This window comes from Camelus ferus, chromosome 22 (assembly GCF_009834535.1).
Source record: "Camelus ferus isolate YT-003-E chromosome 22, BCGSAC_Cfer_1.0, whole genome shotgun sequence".
Lineage (NCBI taxonomy): Eukaryota > Metazoa > Chordata > Mammalia > Artiodactyla > Camelidae > Camelus > Camelus ferus.
The window spans coordinates 718,925-736,276 of record NC_045717.1 but is presented as its reverse complement, the minus strand read 5'-3'; the positions used below and the strand labels follow the sequence as shown (position 1 = coordinate 736,276).

The window sequence follows — 17,352 nt, the reverse complement described above, 5'->3', positions numbered from 1 at the left end:
TGAAGTCCACACCCATGTAACCACATCCGGGTCAAAAAAGCAGCCCCTCAGGAGCAGCATGTGGGTCCTCCCCAATCACCAACTTGTCCCCACCGCAGGCAATGCTACCCTGGCCTTTCAAGATGACTTCCTTGCTTGTCCTCACAATGTTACCATCATTATATCAACTTCTAAAGAATATGTTCAGTTTGTGTGTGTGCGTGTTGCTTCTGAGCCTTTCATGAATGGAACTGTTCTGTATGGACTTGGGTTTCAAGTCATCCATCTGTCGTGAGTAGCTACAGCTCGCTTGTTTCATTGCTCTATATTATTCCATCAGCTCACTCGACCAGTTGCCCTGTCCAGTATCCCATTGCTACACATCTGGGTTACGCCCAGTTGGGGAGTATTACAAACAATGCTGCTGTGAACATCCCTGTACCTAGGCCCGAGTTTCTCCAGGGTCCCAGTTTCTCCTCATCCCCTCCAACAAGCAGCTGGAGAATAAACGTCACAGGGGAAAGACCAGTGAGCCGAACTCTAGTTTCAGCTCTGCAAGTCACCTAACGTTTCTGGCTCTCCATTTGTTTCCGTATTTGCAAAATCGGGGAGAGGGTAGATTTGTTCAGCTCTAAAAGGCCTTCCGATGCTTAGAAATGTTTGTATCCACACTGAGAGCTAGTGGTAACATGTGGATATTTGAAACAAAATGGACACTCCGCTACCCCTTATTCCGGGCCTGCCCTCAGTTCCTTTCGTATTTTCCTTCTTTGTCTCTGGGCTACCTTCTGGATAATTTTTCTAACAGTCTGGTTTGCTTATTTGTTTCACATCTCTTTAAATCAACTGTTCAACTCATCTGTTGAGTTTTTCCTTTTAATTTCAATGTGCTTCTAGTTTTATGATATTTGGTTATTTTTTGTGTGTGAAAAATTAATCACGATGCTTTGTTTCTTTATGTGCTTATTCTGTGGGTGGCTCATTTTCTTTAAAAAATTACTTCTGAGATCTAGAAGAGGCCTAGGATAAACCTGTGTTTTGAAAGAGGACTCGATGTAGTTTCTGCCAGGTTAGGGCACTCCTGCTTCAGGTTAAGTACAAATGCTCCTAGGGCAAGAGCAGCATCGTGTTGTGCTTCTCTCTCTGGGTTCCAGCCTTTAGGGTTTGGCCTGCTAATTTATTCTTATATTCTCAGCTTTTTGAAGCTTTGAAGATTTTTGAAACCTATTTCAACTCTTATTTTAAGTTGCTTTTATCAGGAGAGTTGATTCAAATACATTAAGTGACATATTACCAGAAGTGGAATTTCTGAAAGTCATGCTTTCATAAATTTAATTGTTTTAGCATCATTTAAAAATCAGTATAAAGAGTTGCCTTATTCTTTTTGACAGCTGCATATTATTCTGTGGCTCATTTATATCATAATTTATTTACCATGCTCCTAATGATGGAAATTAAGATTTTGACTGAATTTTATTTATAAATACTACATAAACATTCCTGTAAAATTAGTTTTGCTTACATGTATGAATATATCCTTAGAACAGATTTCTAGAAGTGAAATTGCAAGAGTAAAAAGATACGTGCAGTTCATATTTTAATAGTTATAACAAGTTCCCTTCTGAGGCGGTCGGCCCACTTTACATATTCAACAATACTGTTTTAGAATGTATATTTATATTAAGAAAATTAATCCTTTGTCACATGTTACAATTTCTTTTTACATAATTTATTTTTTATTTATTTTACTTTGTTCAGAGCACCACAGTTTTAATGTAATCAACCTTCTCCGTTATAGTTCTATATCCATTACGATGTTTTATTTACCTAATGTTCACATTCACATCTACTATGCCTTCAATAAGCATTTAGTGAATTCACTTTAATATTAAAATACTTGCAAAAAAAACTTCTAAAGGGCCTGCAAATCATAAATATTTACTATTTGGCCCTTTACAAAAAACGTTTGCCAGGGATAGAGGAAAAAGATGAATGACAACACAAGGAAACTGACAAATCCATTAGCGTCACTTTTTTAAAAAGGGAGAGAAGGCATTATTCTAGATTAAAAAAACAATGAAACATATAATAATCAAGTGTAAGTGTAAACTCTGATTGGATCCTTAAAAAGGTAGCTATATAAAACATTCTGTGGCAATTGAAGCCATCTGAATATGGACTGAATAGTAAATAAGATTAAGAGATTATTACACTAAATTTCCAAGTACAATAATGGTGTCAGGGTTACACAGGAGAATGTCCCTATTTTTTAGGAGACTCCTGCTAAAATACTGAGGAGTGAAGTATTACAATATTCGCAACTTTCAAACGGTTCTGCAGAAATGTACATATACATGCACATACACACATAACAGCACAAACAGATACAGCAAATACAATTTTTTAAAAAGTAACAACAGCTGAATCTATGCGGGGACTAGAGATAAGCACTGCACTATTCTCTGAACTTTTCAATATATGCCAAAATGTTTATGAATGAAAAAAGGCAGGTTACATGAGAACATGCATCTTATAATCACATTTCCATGTAAACGTGCATATATTCATTAAAAACATCTACAAGAATATGTAAGGCAAAGTGTTAAAACAGGTTATATCTCAGTAGTGGAATCATAGGTAATTATTAGTTTCTTTTTAATATTTCTTTGCACAGTCTGAGTATTTTACAGGGAATGCTCATTACCTTCATACATTAGGAAAAAATCAAAAACTTTAAAAGAGAGCTTTGCATGGAAAACTTAAAAGTAAACTGTTAATCTTTGGAACATGTCACAATTCATCATATTTGCTGCTCCTTTACAAGAGTAATGGTATACTGATCCTAAAAACTAGGAGTCAAAAGTCAGCTTCTTATATGCTATCTTATGAGGCTTACTAAATTTATACAATCTTACTACAAAAAGGAATCATTTTCAGATGGTATATTTATAAGAAATGTCATAATAGTTTTTACAGAGGTACCAGAAAAGTTAATAGATCCTTTGAAATACAAGTTTCCCCACCATCTGAAAGTAGAACACGCCTATGAAACCTTTTGTAATCCATTATGAAATGATGTAAAGCGAAAAAGCAATTACCTTAGGACACTCTTGCTAAGGGATGCACAGAATAAATGGAGATAAGGCACAGGTGCTCACAGACACAGGTCAAAGCTATGGCGGCTGGATGCTGAGATGCTGAGTGCAGTTCCCAGGAAGGAGCTGGGTGGGGCCACTCTCGCTGCTCGGGATGCGCGCTGCCTCTCTAACAGCTCCTTGCAAAGCAAATCACTTTTTGCCTTTTTTCCTAAAAGCAAAACTCCTCCTCCGGTTTCTTTCAGTTAGCAAGAACAGGTGCTAATGCAGATCTTTCGTAAAAGCTAAGTGGCAGAAAGCAAAGTGGCCGTAAAGCGAACTTCCAAAAAGCGGGGGATACCTGTACCACTTCTTTCCCCCTCAATCAGTGAGTTGTTTATACTTTAAGCTCTTTAAATGTTCAATCCTTCATTTAGGATAGCACTAATCCAAAAAGGCAAAAGCAAAAAGCAAACATAGACACTAACTTTCAATCTTCTTTCCAGAGGTGGAATCACCAAATAACAATTCGCTTGCTTGTCATCAAGTAAATCATCTTCATTGCAATCCAAAGTTTCACTCTAATAAATAAAACAATACATTATAACTGAAATTTAGAAATAAACTGAAATTTCTTAAGATTAAGAAAATATAATACAAAAAACAATACAAGTTTATCCAAAAGGCGGTGTGCCACAATACACTGTTATATAAAAGATACATATTTTCCCCATCATCTTCTTGTAAATGGGAAAATAGAAACTATTATTACCACTATTACCACCCACCTAAAGTTTGCATACTGATTCAAAAAGTATCAGCTTACTAGGTGTTTATAAAATTCCGTAACTAGAGAAAATAAGAATTATACTCATTTTAATAACGCAAGAAAAGCCCTGAGGCTCAGAGATATTTTATATAGATATGAAACTTACAGGGTAGTATTTCCCTTATGCTCAAGATCTTAAAATATCATGAACTGTTACTTTTTTTAATAAAGCAGTTTCACTTCACTGTATTCCTTAATTAATCCAATATTATGTTTATTGGTATAAAATGTGCCTTTTGGAAGCAAAGATAATTTACAGTATTATTGTCACTTGAGTGAACACCAGATATATTATGTTCCAAATTTATATCAAAAGGAGTCAATTTGTAAAACATTTGTTGAAAGGAGAGTCATATTATTTAGAAGATTCAATGTATGTATTTTCAAAGTTCAACAAGTTTACTTTTAAGTATGAAATCAAAAATATTGAAAGGGTAGGTCAAAAGCTTTGAAGTGCTCAAATTTTCTAAAATGTTCTTAAAGTAATGTATAAAAAGTACACGGAACTTACTGAATAGTTTAAGTTGTCAAGGTTCGTTATTTTAAAAGAACTCAGGCAATCTGAATTCAAGGAGTCCCTGAAAAGTAGCAGTACTTGTTCAGTTCCAACTCCAAGAAAGTCATCTATCAGTACTGAGCTAATTTTCTCCCACTTAGCAGCAACCTGAAAGAGAGTGGTAAAGAAGGAATAAAGGAAGAAAAAAAGTCAGATGTAAAATAAGCTAAATCCTTTTGTTGCATGTAGTTCTAATTTGTCATCTTCAATCTTACAAACAAGTAATGAAAATGTTACTGCAAACACTAAAAACTAAAATAAAATACAGATATTGGGGGATCAGAAAACATAAGGAGTCATAAATTTATAAATAGCAAGGTAATTAAATTTAATATTTTATCAACATTTGTCCAGGGATTGTCATGTTCCTGATTTCTTTATTAAAATTTTATTATAATTTATAAATTCTAACACTTCTTATGACTAGCTCTAGTGAAGATTCTTTCTCTAACGGGTTAATTTAAGGACGACCCTCATTCCCATAATCCTTAGTGGATGTATGTTTATGATCAAACCAATTACACAAGGTATTCAGTTACTTTAGATAGTCAGAAGGTACTAGCAAACACTTTAAGAGCTCTTAAAGCAGAATAACCTTTAAGGGTCCATAGGAAATTAATTTATACCCTAAACTCTTATAGGAGAGAACATAGCCATTATCAAGGGCACAGCAGGGGAGCGATCTTAAAACAGTGGGGCACCTAGAACCGTCCTAGCCTAATGGAATGACTTGATAAGCTTATACCAGAACGCAAGACCCCACGTTTTAAACAGAAGACAACTTCTTAAAGGTCCATAAAGCTGAAAGCTTCCAGACTAGTCCCCTAGAAAATTAACACCATGGGGGGCAGATACCCTTTCTCCATCAGGCAGAAAAGCTGAAACTCCCACTCAGACCCCTAGGAGCACAGGTACATCATCCTCTAGATGATAGACGGCGGCCTGCATTAAAGCACAAATGTGAGACTCTTCAAGTCTATGTGATCAAATGCCAGACTTTCCCCTATAAGGTTAATTCCAAAGCAGTGACTTATGCAGGAAGAAAGCTTATTTGTAAACCCATATCCTCCCTTCCTCCCACCACTCACCCCTGAGTATTGTGGAGTATGATAAACTATGCGAAGAAACATTGGTAGGAATGTGCTCAGCACACAAACACCATAGAGCTGTGCGCTGAGGCACGCACACACACTCACAACCTATAGCTCTAGAATAGCACTGTCCAAAAGAAATTAGAGGTGAGCCACAAGTGCAAGGCACATATATAATTTTAAAATTTCCAGTAGCCAATAATAAGAAGATTCTCTAGTAGCATTAAAAAAAAAAGGTGAAACTGATTTTATGCTAGTTAATCTATATAAAACATCATCATTTCAATTCAATATAACCAACAAAAATTAATAAGATATTTCACTCCCATCTTTTACTAAGCCTTTGAAATCTGGTGTGTATTTGACATGGCTAGCACATTCTAATTCAGACTAGCTACACACACTTATGGTCACCAGAGGGGAAAGGGGGTGGGGAAGGATAAATTGGCGGTTTAGGATTTGTAGATAAAAACTACTATATATAAAATAAACAACAAGGTCCTACTGTATAGCACAGGGAACTATATTCAATATCTTGTAGTAGCCTATAATGAAAAGAATATGAAAAGGAATATATATATAAAACACTGAGTTACAATGCTGTACACCAGAAATTAACACAACATTGTAAATCAACTATACTCCAATAAAAAAACAAAAGCAGAGTAGCCACACACATTTCAAATGTTGCATAACTGTATGGGGCTAGTGACTGTCTCAGACATCATACATTTAGAACATGTGAGCCTCTTTCGATCTACAACACACCAGTATCTATTTCAGATATACCTGACAATGATCTCGATTTTGAAATCCATGCTATACAGATTCTTGTCAAAACTTGCAGAGACAACTTCTACTCAAAAGCGAAAGCCTAAGAGAAAAGCTAATTGTGTGTTTCTCTATACTCAGCTCTGTTTCAAGTCCTATCACTGGGTTAAACATTACATGGAGGGCCTTGATGAAGGGCTGATCTGAGAACCCACTAACCTTGATTTTCATTATTTATTCTAATCTGTGCTTGTTTGGATTTCGCCTACTATTGTTAGCTGCCTTCACTCCTGTTTGGAATGACGTCGTTAAAGGATGGAGGGATGAGTCCATAGCTAACCCGACGGAAGAGGGCTTCTGTGGTTTTCTCCCATTCTGGGGCAAAACTGCTCAAAGGCACCATTTTATTAGTCAGTAACATATTCATTTTATTAATTATTCAAAACCTCTTAAAGTACCACAAACAGTAAATTCCTCTCACTGCACGATGTTAGAAGTAATTTTCCCCTTGAGAGTGTGTTCCATTCACCTGTAAACTTCCTGTATTTATTTTTTGTCTTAACTGCTAAAAATGCAGTATATTTGCTCGAATGCAGTTATTTCCCTTTATCCAGGTTTTCTGACATGGTTATTTCCCTCTCCCCTTTTATTTGTAGATTCTTAGCCTTTATTTCTGTTTCTAAAGCAATTGAATATTTCACCCTAAGCTGTATCTAATGTCTTTAAAGTACGTGTGTATAAGTGCAACACCAAGTCAGGGGCAGGAGCTGTAAAACTCCCAGAGTGGCAAGGTTACTAAGGCAATTCAGAAGCACTTAACTTGTAGGTAGCAGGGTGCAATTCCAGAGCATTCAATACCAGGCACTGAGGACAGTTAGAAGTATAGAATCCCCAAAGAGGTAGCTTAAGGTGTACGTCAGTAGAAACTCAGGTAAGTAATTTACGGAAAGGACGGTGGTCCACTGTAGAGAAAGAACCCTGGAACACAATTTCAAGGCAGGGAGGCCACCAGCTACAGGCCCATTTACAGGGAGTGACATGGTCTCCTGCTCTGGGGCATGTGTTAGTGGCAGAGCTCTACAGGGTCCAAGCAGCGGACCCATTTCAAGTGAGTGAGGACTATATTCCACTGAATGAATGAGGCACAAAATTCCTGTTCTTTATCCAGGTGAAGAGGGGACCTTGGATGGGCACCACTCACTGATGATGGCCTTAGCCCTGGTCCAATACAATAATAGCTACCGCTTACTTAGCTTCTCCTGTGTGCCAGGCGCTGGGCAAGTCACTTCACAGTGTCACTTTATTTAATTCTCCCTTCTCAGCAGGATGACCCCAATTTCATACACACAGAAAATGAGTTCACCAAAAGTAAATTCATTCCTTAAGGTAACAGCAGCATGTTGCTCAGTTGGGATTTGAAACCCAGGTTAAGTGTGTCCTTTCCATTACCCTGACCCCAATAAGGATTACAGGCTGTATGAGATGCTTCCCTCTCCGCCATTTCTTCAAAAGAAAGGAAGAGAAAAAGACAGAAAATATTGCTTTCCCAAAAAACCTTGAAGTAAAAGTGTAACGCGCTTTTTAAAAGATTACTTGCTAAATAAAATAGGATAGTTTTCAAATTATTTTCCTTTTGAGAATTTAAGTCCTCTATGAGTTATAGAGATCAAATATGGTTACATAATCCCTAGTAACATAAAGGTAATTTACAAGGCAAAGACTGATAAAACACAATTTCAACCTAACATTTCCACACACAAACATAATTCACATAAAAAAATGCCTTTTGAGCTTTCTAAAACATTTATCAATATTCCACATCAAGGTGATAATACAGTGATAGAAATCTGAATTGAGCTTCTAAGTGAGCTAAATGGCCAGGGCACACACAAAGTAAGGCAGTATCTGTTTTTTTCCCAAAGTAATACAAGAACTTAAAAAGTTGTATAATGTACTAAAAAACTACTTTTGGAAGATCATGAATTATCAACACTTCACATCACATAACTGATTGTACTGACAGACATCTTAAGCCAGGAGGACGCAATGTTAACAAAACATCAGGGTTGGAGAAATATTATTGGAGACGCTCAGTTAGTCTTCCAATTTCCTTTTCATTTTCTGTACCTTTTTACGTGTTACTGAACGCTTATTACCAGTCACTATTTTGAAGCAGTTTCCAAACCTTACGTTAAAAGATACGACTATATGTAGATAAAATGTGAATGCCTGCTTAAAGGACAACTCTTGAGTTTCAAAATACAACGTAATGAAATTCTCTAAGCAACAGTTTTTAGAAAAATTAACACATCACTTTTCTCCAGAGAACAATTATTTGTCTCTAAAGGGACAATGACAGTTTTCAAGGAATTCCTCTAGATTTCATTTTAAGTTTAAAAAGATCATTACCTACTTTTAAAAAGTTGAAAAACTCATTTGAGTTTTCTAGGAAGGCTCATCTTATTCTAAGTAAAAATACACATCTAACTACCATCACGCTAATAAAAATTAGAAATAGTTACAGTAAAAGACAAGTAAATATATAATAACTGTAGTTATATATTTATGTATTTCAAAAAAACTCAAGGGTTTTATGACTCAAAATGGTAAGGCAAAACCTTCAGCAAATAGTATTCAGATAATTTTGAGAAAAAAGAATGATGTAACGTATGATTTTCTTTTAAACGCAGCACTAAAAATCGATTTGGATAATAAGGCTCCACGACGAATCCTATGAAGCACTGGGATGCTTAGTAGGTCTAAGACTACACCAATTGAACGATTATGACAATCAGTACCATACCTGAAAGTTCTTTTCCCAAACAGCACAAGCATCATTGGACCGAAAGGATACGACAAAAAGGAGGTCTCCACCTGAATCCATCAGGTGAACTGCACAAGGATCTCCAAATGGAAGCTGGCACACACCTTGAGGAATCCCATTTCGGAATGAAATCAGTTGATTCTTTCGAGTAAGGGCAATCAGAGACATTCTTAATTGGTTGTTGACAATCTCAGCTGCACAGGCGTGCACGCAAGTTATCACACTTCTATAAACAGGAGGGATAATGTACGTATCGCTTATTACTTCTTCCCTTTCGAGGGAGTATACGCAAAAGTGGGTATTCCAAGTTGCATAATCTGATGTTGAAGGCTTTTGGGTGCATCCTTCCTCAGATAAATAACATCTCTTTGGTCCTAATAAAACCATGCCTACATTTTCAATCTCCCCCGCCCACTCAATAGAGGAAAAGTTCATAGACACAGTAATAACTCTGCCAGTTTGGGAAGAGATATAAAAGAATGTATGGACATGTCTCCATAAAACTAAAGGGCCATTAAGGACCCTTACGCTGTCCTTCAACTCATAGCCTAGTCTAAAACTCAAACACTTTTCAAATTTATTGGTACTGTGAAGAAATAGTAGGAAATACTTGAAAATGTTATTTTCTTTATTGCACTGTATCATGATATAAGGTAGATTAACTCCGGTTCTGAAATCTGAAACACAATCGCAACACATCATTTTTAAGTGAGAGTATTCCTCTTTCATGCTGAAGAATCCAGTGGACTTCTGAACAAATACTCCTGTTTCTCTGTCAAATACCATTCTTCTGACATGTAACATGGATATTTTCGCAGGCCCTTTATCTACAGAATTTCCTTCAGACAAACGAAAAACAAGCACTTCCCCGTTGTAGCATAAGAGCCTTTCCTGTTCGTTAAACGACATAGCTTGTTTGCTAGCCAGTCCACAGTGTCAAGTCTGATTTGTATGGGTCCAATTTTCGAATGTCAATCGATTCCAGTTGATGCTTTTAAACCTAAAAATGAAATGAGAGAAACTGCAATCAAATAGGCAGGGCGGAAGAGAAAACACGTGTTTTTGTTGGAGAACTATCACACAGGTAACGATAAACTTGTATTAACATTCCTAAGCTTTTTATGCTAGCTTAACAATGTCACACTATCGCAAACGGTGTCCCAAATATTATTTCTGTACAACTCTTAAAAAAACACAATTTGCAAAGAATGCAAATAACCATACCACGAAAGATAAGTGACTGTATCAATGGCATCTATGAAAAGCTGGAGGTGCTCTACGAAAAGTGATTGCAGATGTTCTTTCTGGCTTAAAGGTTCCAATTCTGTCTGTCAAATCTACCGACCTAACCTGGTTTTCCCCTTTTCTAACCTGTTGCCTCCAACTGGCTGTCCCCCTCTCAGCCTTAACCCCTTTACAACGACAACTCAGCCAGTCAAGGATTCCAAATACATGGTCCCACAGCCCAGGCGTGTGGGTTCCACTTCCCTGAGAAAGGAGTTCGTACAGACTCTATGGCAAAAATGAAACCCCAGAAAGAAAAACAGGAGCTGCTGTAACATGGCTTTAAAAAATCTCCATAGGAATAACAGAAATAAATCTCGAATCTTCCTTTGCAAAAACAAAGCAGGTTTACATCTTAAGAAAGTCACTATCCTTATTCAAAATAGGAACAAAAACAGAGGATTAGTAATATTACAATGAACACAAGAATTAAATAATAGCTGTCAATTATCCATGCTTCTTATATCCCAGGAACAAAACATGCATTATCTCATTTGATGCTCACAGCTATTCTTTTAAAGTGAGCATTCTTACCATCCCATCTTTTAAAAGAAAAAACCATATTTTAAACTAGGATCAGAAGAATTTCCAAGGTTACAAAGCTAATCAGCAATGGCACTAGATTTGGAAGAGGGGCCCTCTGACTCCTGAGTCTACACTCTGAACCAGCACACTGTCCTGGTGTGCGCTCCCTTTGAACACTGGTTATGAGAAAGGCAACTTGAGAGAATTAGTTAAGTAGAATACAGAGCAAAGGAACGCCCCCTCCACATGTAAGAAAAAGATGTGGCTCTCGCTTTACTCAGTGGCTATATACGCTGAGTCACCCCTTTACCAGTTACTGACTGCTTAGCAGGTGCTGAGAACTGTGCACGCTCAGAGCACCTCCCGAATGTCGGGCCTGCCTTTTACTAGATGTGTGCTTTACGGCAAGGTACTTAACCCCTCACACTCACATCTCTGTCATGGGGTGCAGTAGCAGTATCTGCCCTACAAGGTACTGGAATTAACTACTAGAACCCACCTGAAGTGGAACCCGGCACACGCAAAGCGCTAATACCGGCTGGCTCAGACCATCACCGTCAAGAGCAGCGGCACGGCCGGCTCGGGCTTACACAGCATCTAACCGTAGAAACCTCAGAATAGGCACGCACTTAAGTTTGCGAAGGCTAAAAGGTCTCTCGTCACTATGTGTGACCCTCATATTCTCTCTCTTCTCCTATTTGTGGATCATTTACACCAGGAAACTCAACCACTTCAGAAACAAGTGAAAACTAGGTCATTTACAAGTAAGAAATACTGTTTTTCTTTTTTGAATGAGAAGCAAACTCAAAAGGCTTAGGGTTTATTCTTTTATTATAAAAATCTACCAATTGTCCAACTAGAGAAAAGTATCACTGAACCATCAGCTATAAATTTAACTTAATGTAGCTTGCATTTTATTGAAATAACTTGAGTTAGAGGCAATTCTACTTAAAAGCAGACTAGATTACTCAGCATCTACGTGGAAATGGGAGATGCTGTACCTTATTGTCTAACCTCCAAATACATCACTTGTAGGTTTCAAATACGCTCACTAATTCTTTGAAACTCCTTCCATCAAGAAGTGGCACTTAATTCTCCTCTCCCTGAGTGAGGCCTGGTCATTACGACTCACTTCTAGCCAAGAGATTACAGCAGAAGATTGGGTCACAGAGTATGGTGGCTTCCTCGTTGACTTCTTCCTTGGATCACTTGCACTGGAAAAAAAAACCACCCACTGTATCATTAAGACACACAGGCAGCCCCATGGAGATGTACACACGGCAAGGAACTGTGGCTTCCTGCCAACAGCCAGCAAGGGACTGGGGCCTTTTGCCAAGAGCCATGTGAGTGGGCCTTCTTGGGATCACACCTTCCAGCTCCAGTCCAGCCTTCCTGAGCCAGAACCACCCAGCTAAGCTGCTCCCAAATTCCCGGTCCTCAGAAATTTGAAGATGATAAATGTTTGTTGTTACGCTGCTGAATTTGGGAGTAATTTGTTATGGAGCAACAGATAAATATATTCCTCTATGGAATTTGTTTGTTTTTTTTTTTTTAATCAAACTGACGATCCTGTTTTTGAGAATTTCAAGAAGTAGGACTGAAGTAACTGGAGATACTCTATCCTAATACGAACCAACAGAAGCCAACTGGCTTAGTAGTATATTGGTAGACAATGCATGCAAAGATCTGGGACAACAGGTATCCCAACGTAGTTTCAACTTCATCAGTAAAGAAGATAGGGAAATCAAAGGTGTGGCTTTCACTCATAAAATGACCTTTTACTTTAAAGGAAATAAACGTATTGGTTATATTACATCAAAACATATGAATAATATTTTCTTTATTTCAAATTTCCCACAGACATCTCAGACCTCTTAGAAGACTTCTAAAAACTGTCACTTTTTAGCATTAAATGATATATTCTTTTCTTAGCATTAAAATTACATACCCTCAGGTAAAGATCTAAGAACTCATTGTCTTTCACTACCTACTCACTTAAAAAGGTTTTCAGATTTCTTAATACTAAAACCAACCAAAAATAACTTGTGTCCAGAAAAGGGTTTTGGGATTTTAACACGAGATGTCACAACTAATGTGTAATCAACACAATGTCACACCAAGTGTGACAGGACTAAGGAGGATCTGATTGCTAAAAGATCAGTAGAATCACTCCCTTATTAAATTTTAGAGTATGTACTGCTGCACCTTGATAAAGTTATGAGTTAGGAAAATCAGGCCTCTTACATGCTGCTCTTCTAACGCTATCACCAAGTTCCTAACGTTAGAAATTTCTTTCAGGGGGAGGGTATAGCTCAGTGGTAGAGCGCATGCTTAGCATGCATGAGGTCCCAGGCTCAATCCCCAGTACCTCTGTTAAAAAAAAATATATATATATACACACACACACACAACACACATATATATGTGTGTGTATATATATAAAAACCTCACTACCTATCCCCTTCTAAAAAAAAAAGTAAAAGTAAAAAAAAAAAAAACTTCTTTCTCCCAACTCTCTGTCCCAATTGCCACTAGTTCAGGCTTTCATCTCTCACTTAGATCGTGGTAAAAAGCCCTTTAATCAGCCTTCCTTACTCTAGTCTCTCTCCCCTCTAATATATCCATCTATTTATGCTACCTCAGTTATTGTTCTAAAACACAAGCTTGATCAGGTAACTGTCCCCTCATTCAAAAGATTTGCATGCACCCACGCCCCCCTCCACCAGCCCCCAACAGATCTCTGATCCATGAACTAGTTACCACCTGGAAACACAGACACTAAATATTGTACATTGAACATATAAATGATGGAGAGATAAAAGGTTGCAAACCACTGCTATAAAGTAGGGCATGGAATTCAAAGGCCTATTATAATCTTAATTCAACATACTTTTAGCATGAGCTCTAGGCAAAAAGAAAACTTATTCTCATGGACTTAGACTCAAAGAGACTGAAAAACATTGTTATATGAAAGGTCACTGCTTTTTATTTTTAAATACCATTGTAAAAATATGCACATTTTCAATATAAGTTATTCTAAATGGACCATCATCAGAGTTCAAAATTAGAAGTTATTAATATTTTAATGTATAAATTTTTTCCTCAAACTTTCTGTAATCTCAAGGCTTACTGAATTCTCATATCTGTGTATATGTTTTATTTTATACTGATGCAACATCTATTTTAAAAGTAAAAGTTCTTAGCATATGTTCGTAAGAAAAACCTTTAAGCCTGTGAAGTAAGTGGTAATTTTCTTTTTTCAGGTAGAAATAATCTGGAAACAAGTGAAACTAAGTTTCAATTCAGAAGTTCTTAAACCAATATTAACAAGCTCTGATTAATCAAATCGGGACACCAGACTTAGCATTCCAGCCTACTAGTCATTTGACTTTTTACTTAGTACTCTTACAACAGTGGCTGCTGAAGTAACAGGTAACTCAAACCAGTTTTACCTTCTGTTGCAGAGCTGGAGGGGGATGGGAGAGAGATTTCGATGCAGATTATTTATAAAATAATATGTAGTTAATTTGAGCTTTTCCTGTTTTTTATTACCACACATCAAAGTTGACTTTATATTTTACACATAAAATGAAAAAAGACGTGAGCGTATACTAGAAAAACAATACATGATAATCTAAATATAATAGTTTGGCAACAAATTATCACCCTTATCCAACCTTCTCTCACAGCCTCCTACCAAATAAACAATGTTCCATTAAATGCTAGTAAATTCATTAGGCATTATAAATTTCAGAACTCTAAATAAACTACAGGTCTGGTTCAGGAAAATCCTAAAAGAGCACTATATCATCTGCAGATGAAATCTAAAAAACTCTCTAAGAAACCATATTGATTGCAACCAATGGACAGTGTCTTTGGAATTCTATCTTTGGAATAAAGGTAGAATTAAGACACTTAACTACAGGAATGTATGTATATATATGTATAACTGGGACATTATGCTGTACACCAGAAACTGACTCATTGTAACTGACTACACACCAATAAAAAAAATTTTTAATTAAAAATATATCTAACTAAAAAATTCACCTAATAATATTAAACATAATCTCATGAGCATAATACTCATAGGTGTCATTTTTCCAACATATAGGATACTGTTTACCTAAGTAAATTAACTGGGCTACAGAGTGGGTCCACTGTTAAAACTTTTTCTACCTATATAACTAGAAGTCATCTGCTGGGGCCTACCCAGAATCAATCTCCCTTTTTCCTTTCCCAAAAAAGCTTAGGGTACCTGAAGTGTAGAAGAATGTGGGGGAATGGTGATCTACTAAGAGAATTTAAAAAGATTAAATTAAAGGCTCTCTATGCTATACTAAGCACTTCTTTCTCTAAGCAATGATAGACCACTGAAAGATTTCAAAAATAGAAATCACAAGATTGTACTTCTAAATAATAAAGATCCTGTGACAGGGGGAGTGAAGTGAGACTGGAGGCAGAGCCATCAATAGGAAATAATTATGAATACTTAGTTAAATTAAAGGGAGATTTTTGGAAGGCAATTTGGCATAAATGGAAATGCATACACCCAGGATTTTTTTTTATTTCATTTTGTTTAAAAATTTTTTTTTGTTTTTCTATTCAGGAATTTCATTTCTAGATACAAACCCAGAGAAATAATCCTACATAATAACGCACAAGGACATTGCTCTAGAGTGTTCACTGTGCTGTTATTTGTAATATTAAATAAAAAGTAAAAACTTTGATGACCACCAATAGAGGAATGAATAAATACAGATGGAATATCATCTTGTAGTTAAAAGGAATGAATTAGATAGATAACATTGTGTCTAGAGTTCAAAAATCGAGTGAAAAAAATAAGTTGCAGAAAAATGTATACTGTAGTACATTATGTATCAAAATCAAAACACATAAAACAGCATTATATATTTTGTTTACCTTCAATGGCTACATTCTCGGACTGCTTTCTCTGTGCCAGGCACCGTTCTAAGCATTTTGCACTAACTTATTCATTTTTCATGATACCCTTATTAACCCATTTCCATGAGGAAACTGAAGCATGGAGTTTAAGGATCTTCTCTAAGGCCTACAGATAGTAAGCGACAGAGCCAGGTTTCAAACCCAGGCAGCCTGGTCCAAAATAAAAAATGCAAAGATTCTTGCCAAATTCCAATGACTGTTTATTCTGGAGAAGAGGAAGGGTATCAGGGTAGGGGAGTGGAGCCAGAGAGAAACTTTAGCTATATCTGAAATGTTATTACTTCGAAGATGTATTCAAATACTTTTTACACAATGTGTGTATTTCTCTTCATTAAAAAAAAGTAAACATATATTTTAAAAGTTTGGAACAAAAAAATGCTAGCGTCCATCGTGGTTGACTAGGGACCGTGGGAATATGAGAATTGTTCTTTTCTTCTTACAACTTTGTAATTTTTCAGTTGTGACAGCCAAAAATATCTCCAAGCAGTGCCAAATGCCCCCTGGGAGGCAAATTCGCCCCAGCTGTGAACTATCTTAATTAATAAACTGAAAGACGCTTTACATCTTTTTAACTTCATATAACTTTTAAAGATTTCAAATATCTACTCATTGCTAAGTATTTCACACTCCAAGTGGGAAAGATGCTGCAGAGGTAAAGAAAGGTTCAAGCGAAAAATTCCCAGAACATAGTATGAAATCTAGTTATTCCACAGAATGATGGGCACAGGCCCCAGGACGCCCACTTCCTTCCCGCTCTTCCGCAATGAAGGGACCAGGGGAGCCAACCCAGCCCCGCCACCTCCTCGGCGAAAGTCACCTGAGGAGACAAGCCGCCACCGGCCCTACCTCTGCGCGTGGGGTTCCCGAGTACCACAGCCGCCACGTCCCCGACGCCACAAACAGGCGAAGCGTCCGACGACTCCAAACCTCCCGCTCGCGCGCTGCATCTTGGGAGGCCCAGGCCGGAGGCTGCGTCCAGCGCAGAGGAGGCGGAGCCTGCCCAGCTGGCCAGAAGACGGTTGCCAAGGAAGGCTGAAGAGGCGTGGCCTCCGGGGATTGTTGTGAAAGCGAATAGCAGGCGGAGCTCGCACGGGCGGAGCTCCGCGAGGGAAGCGCCCGCGATCCCCCGGCTGGCGGGGGCGGACCCGCAGTGCAGGGGACGTCAGGGGGCGGGGCCCGAACGGGAAGCGACTGGAAAGCTAGGGCGAGGGCCCGGTCCTGCCTCCGGAACCAGGCGGCCGCATCGGATTGGTCGACGCGGCGACGCTTCCGCCCGCCTTCCGTTGTCACGCGACCACCTCTACGTCCCGCCCTTCCCTCTTTACCTCGGGGCCGCCTTGGCTGGTGGTGAGATACTCGGTCTGCAGCTGTGGAAGTGGCGACTGCAAGCGCAATCACGTCCACGACAGCGACCATGGCAGAGGTGAGGAGCCGACCGCACCGCTGCCGGGCCC

General features: G+C 38.0%; 3 protein-coding genes across 9 annotated transcripts in view; 1 reads left to right on the top strand and 2 right to left on the bottom strand.

The window, feature by feature from the left end:
* LOC102515299 (FA complementation group B) overlaps window positions 1-3,214 on the bottom strand; it is a 75,145-nt gene extending 71,931 nt beyond the window's left edge. The window contains exon 1 of the mRNA XM_032464849.1: window positions 3,078-3,214. The gene's annotated coding sequence lies outside the window, so the exon portion shown is untranslated. The remainder of the gene's footprint in view (window positions 1-3,077) is intronic.
* On the bottom strand, window positions 1,640-17,316 carry LOC116658945 (Fanconi anemia group B protein-like). 2 transcript variants are annotated; one of them, XM_032464850.1, is made up of 4 exons: window positions 16,745-17,056; window positions 9,104-10,124; window positions 4,394-4,546; window positions 1,640-3,634 (listed from the first exon to the last, which is right to left on the bottom strand). In XM_032464850.1, exons 2-4 carry the CDS (start codon window positions 10,031-10,033, stop codon window positions 3,467-3,469), a joined length of 1,251 nt encoding a protein of 416 aa, XP_032320741.1. In that variant the 5' UTR covers window positions 10,034-10,124; window positions 16,745-17,056; the 3' UTR covers window positions 1,640-3,466. The 2 variants fall into 2 exon arrangements, with proteins under 2 accessions (XP_032320741.1, XP_032320742.1); XM_032464851.1 differs by lacking the exons at window positions 1,640-3,634; window positions 4,394-4,546; window positions 9,104-10,124 and adding an exon at window positions 11,933-12,147 and having other exon boundaries at window positions 16,745-17,316.
* The window catches only part of LOC116656675, a 144,369-nt gene continuing 144,202 nt past the window's right edge, over window positions 17,186-17,352 (top strand). For 5 of the 6 annotated variants that reach the window (XM_032464848.1, XM_032464843.1, XM_032464841.1 and 2 more), the window contains exon 1: window positions 17,186-17,321. In XM_032464848.1, coding sequence (XP_032320739.1) covers window positions 17,313-17,321 — 9 coding nt within the window. In that variant the 5' untranslated portion in view covers window positions 17,186-17,312. The remainder of the gene's footprint in view (window positions 17,322-17,352) is intronic. The other variant, XM_032464844.1, reaches the window with a different exon arrangement.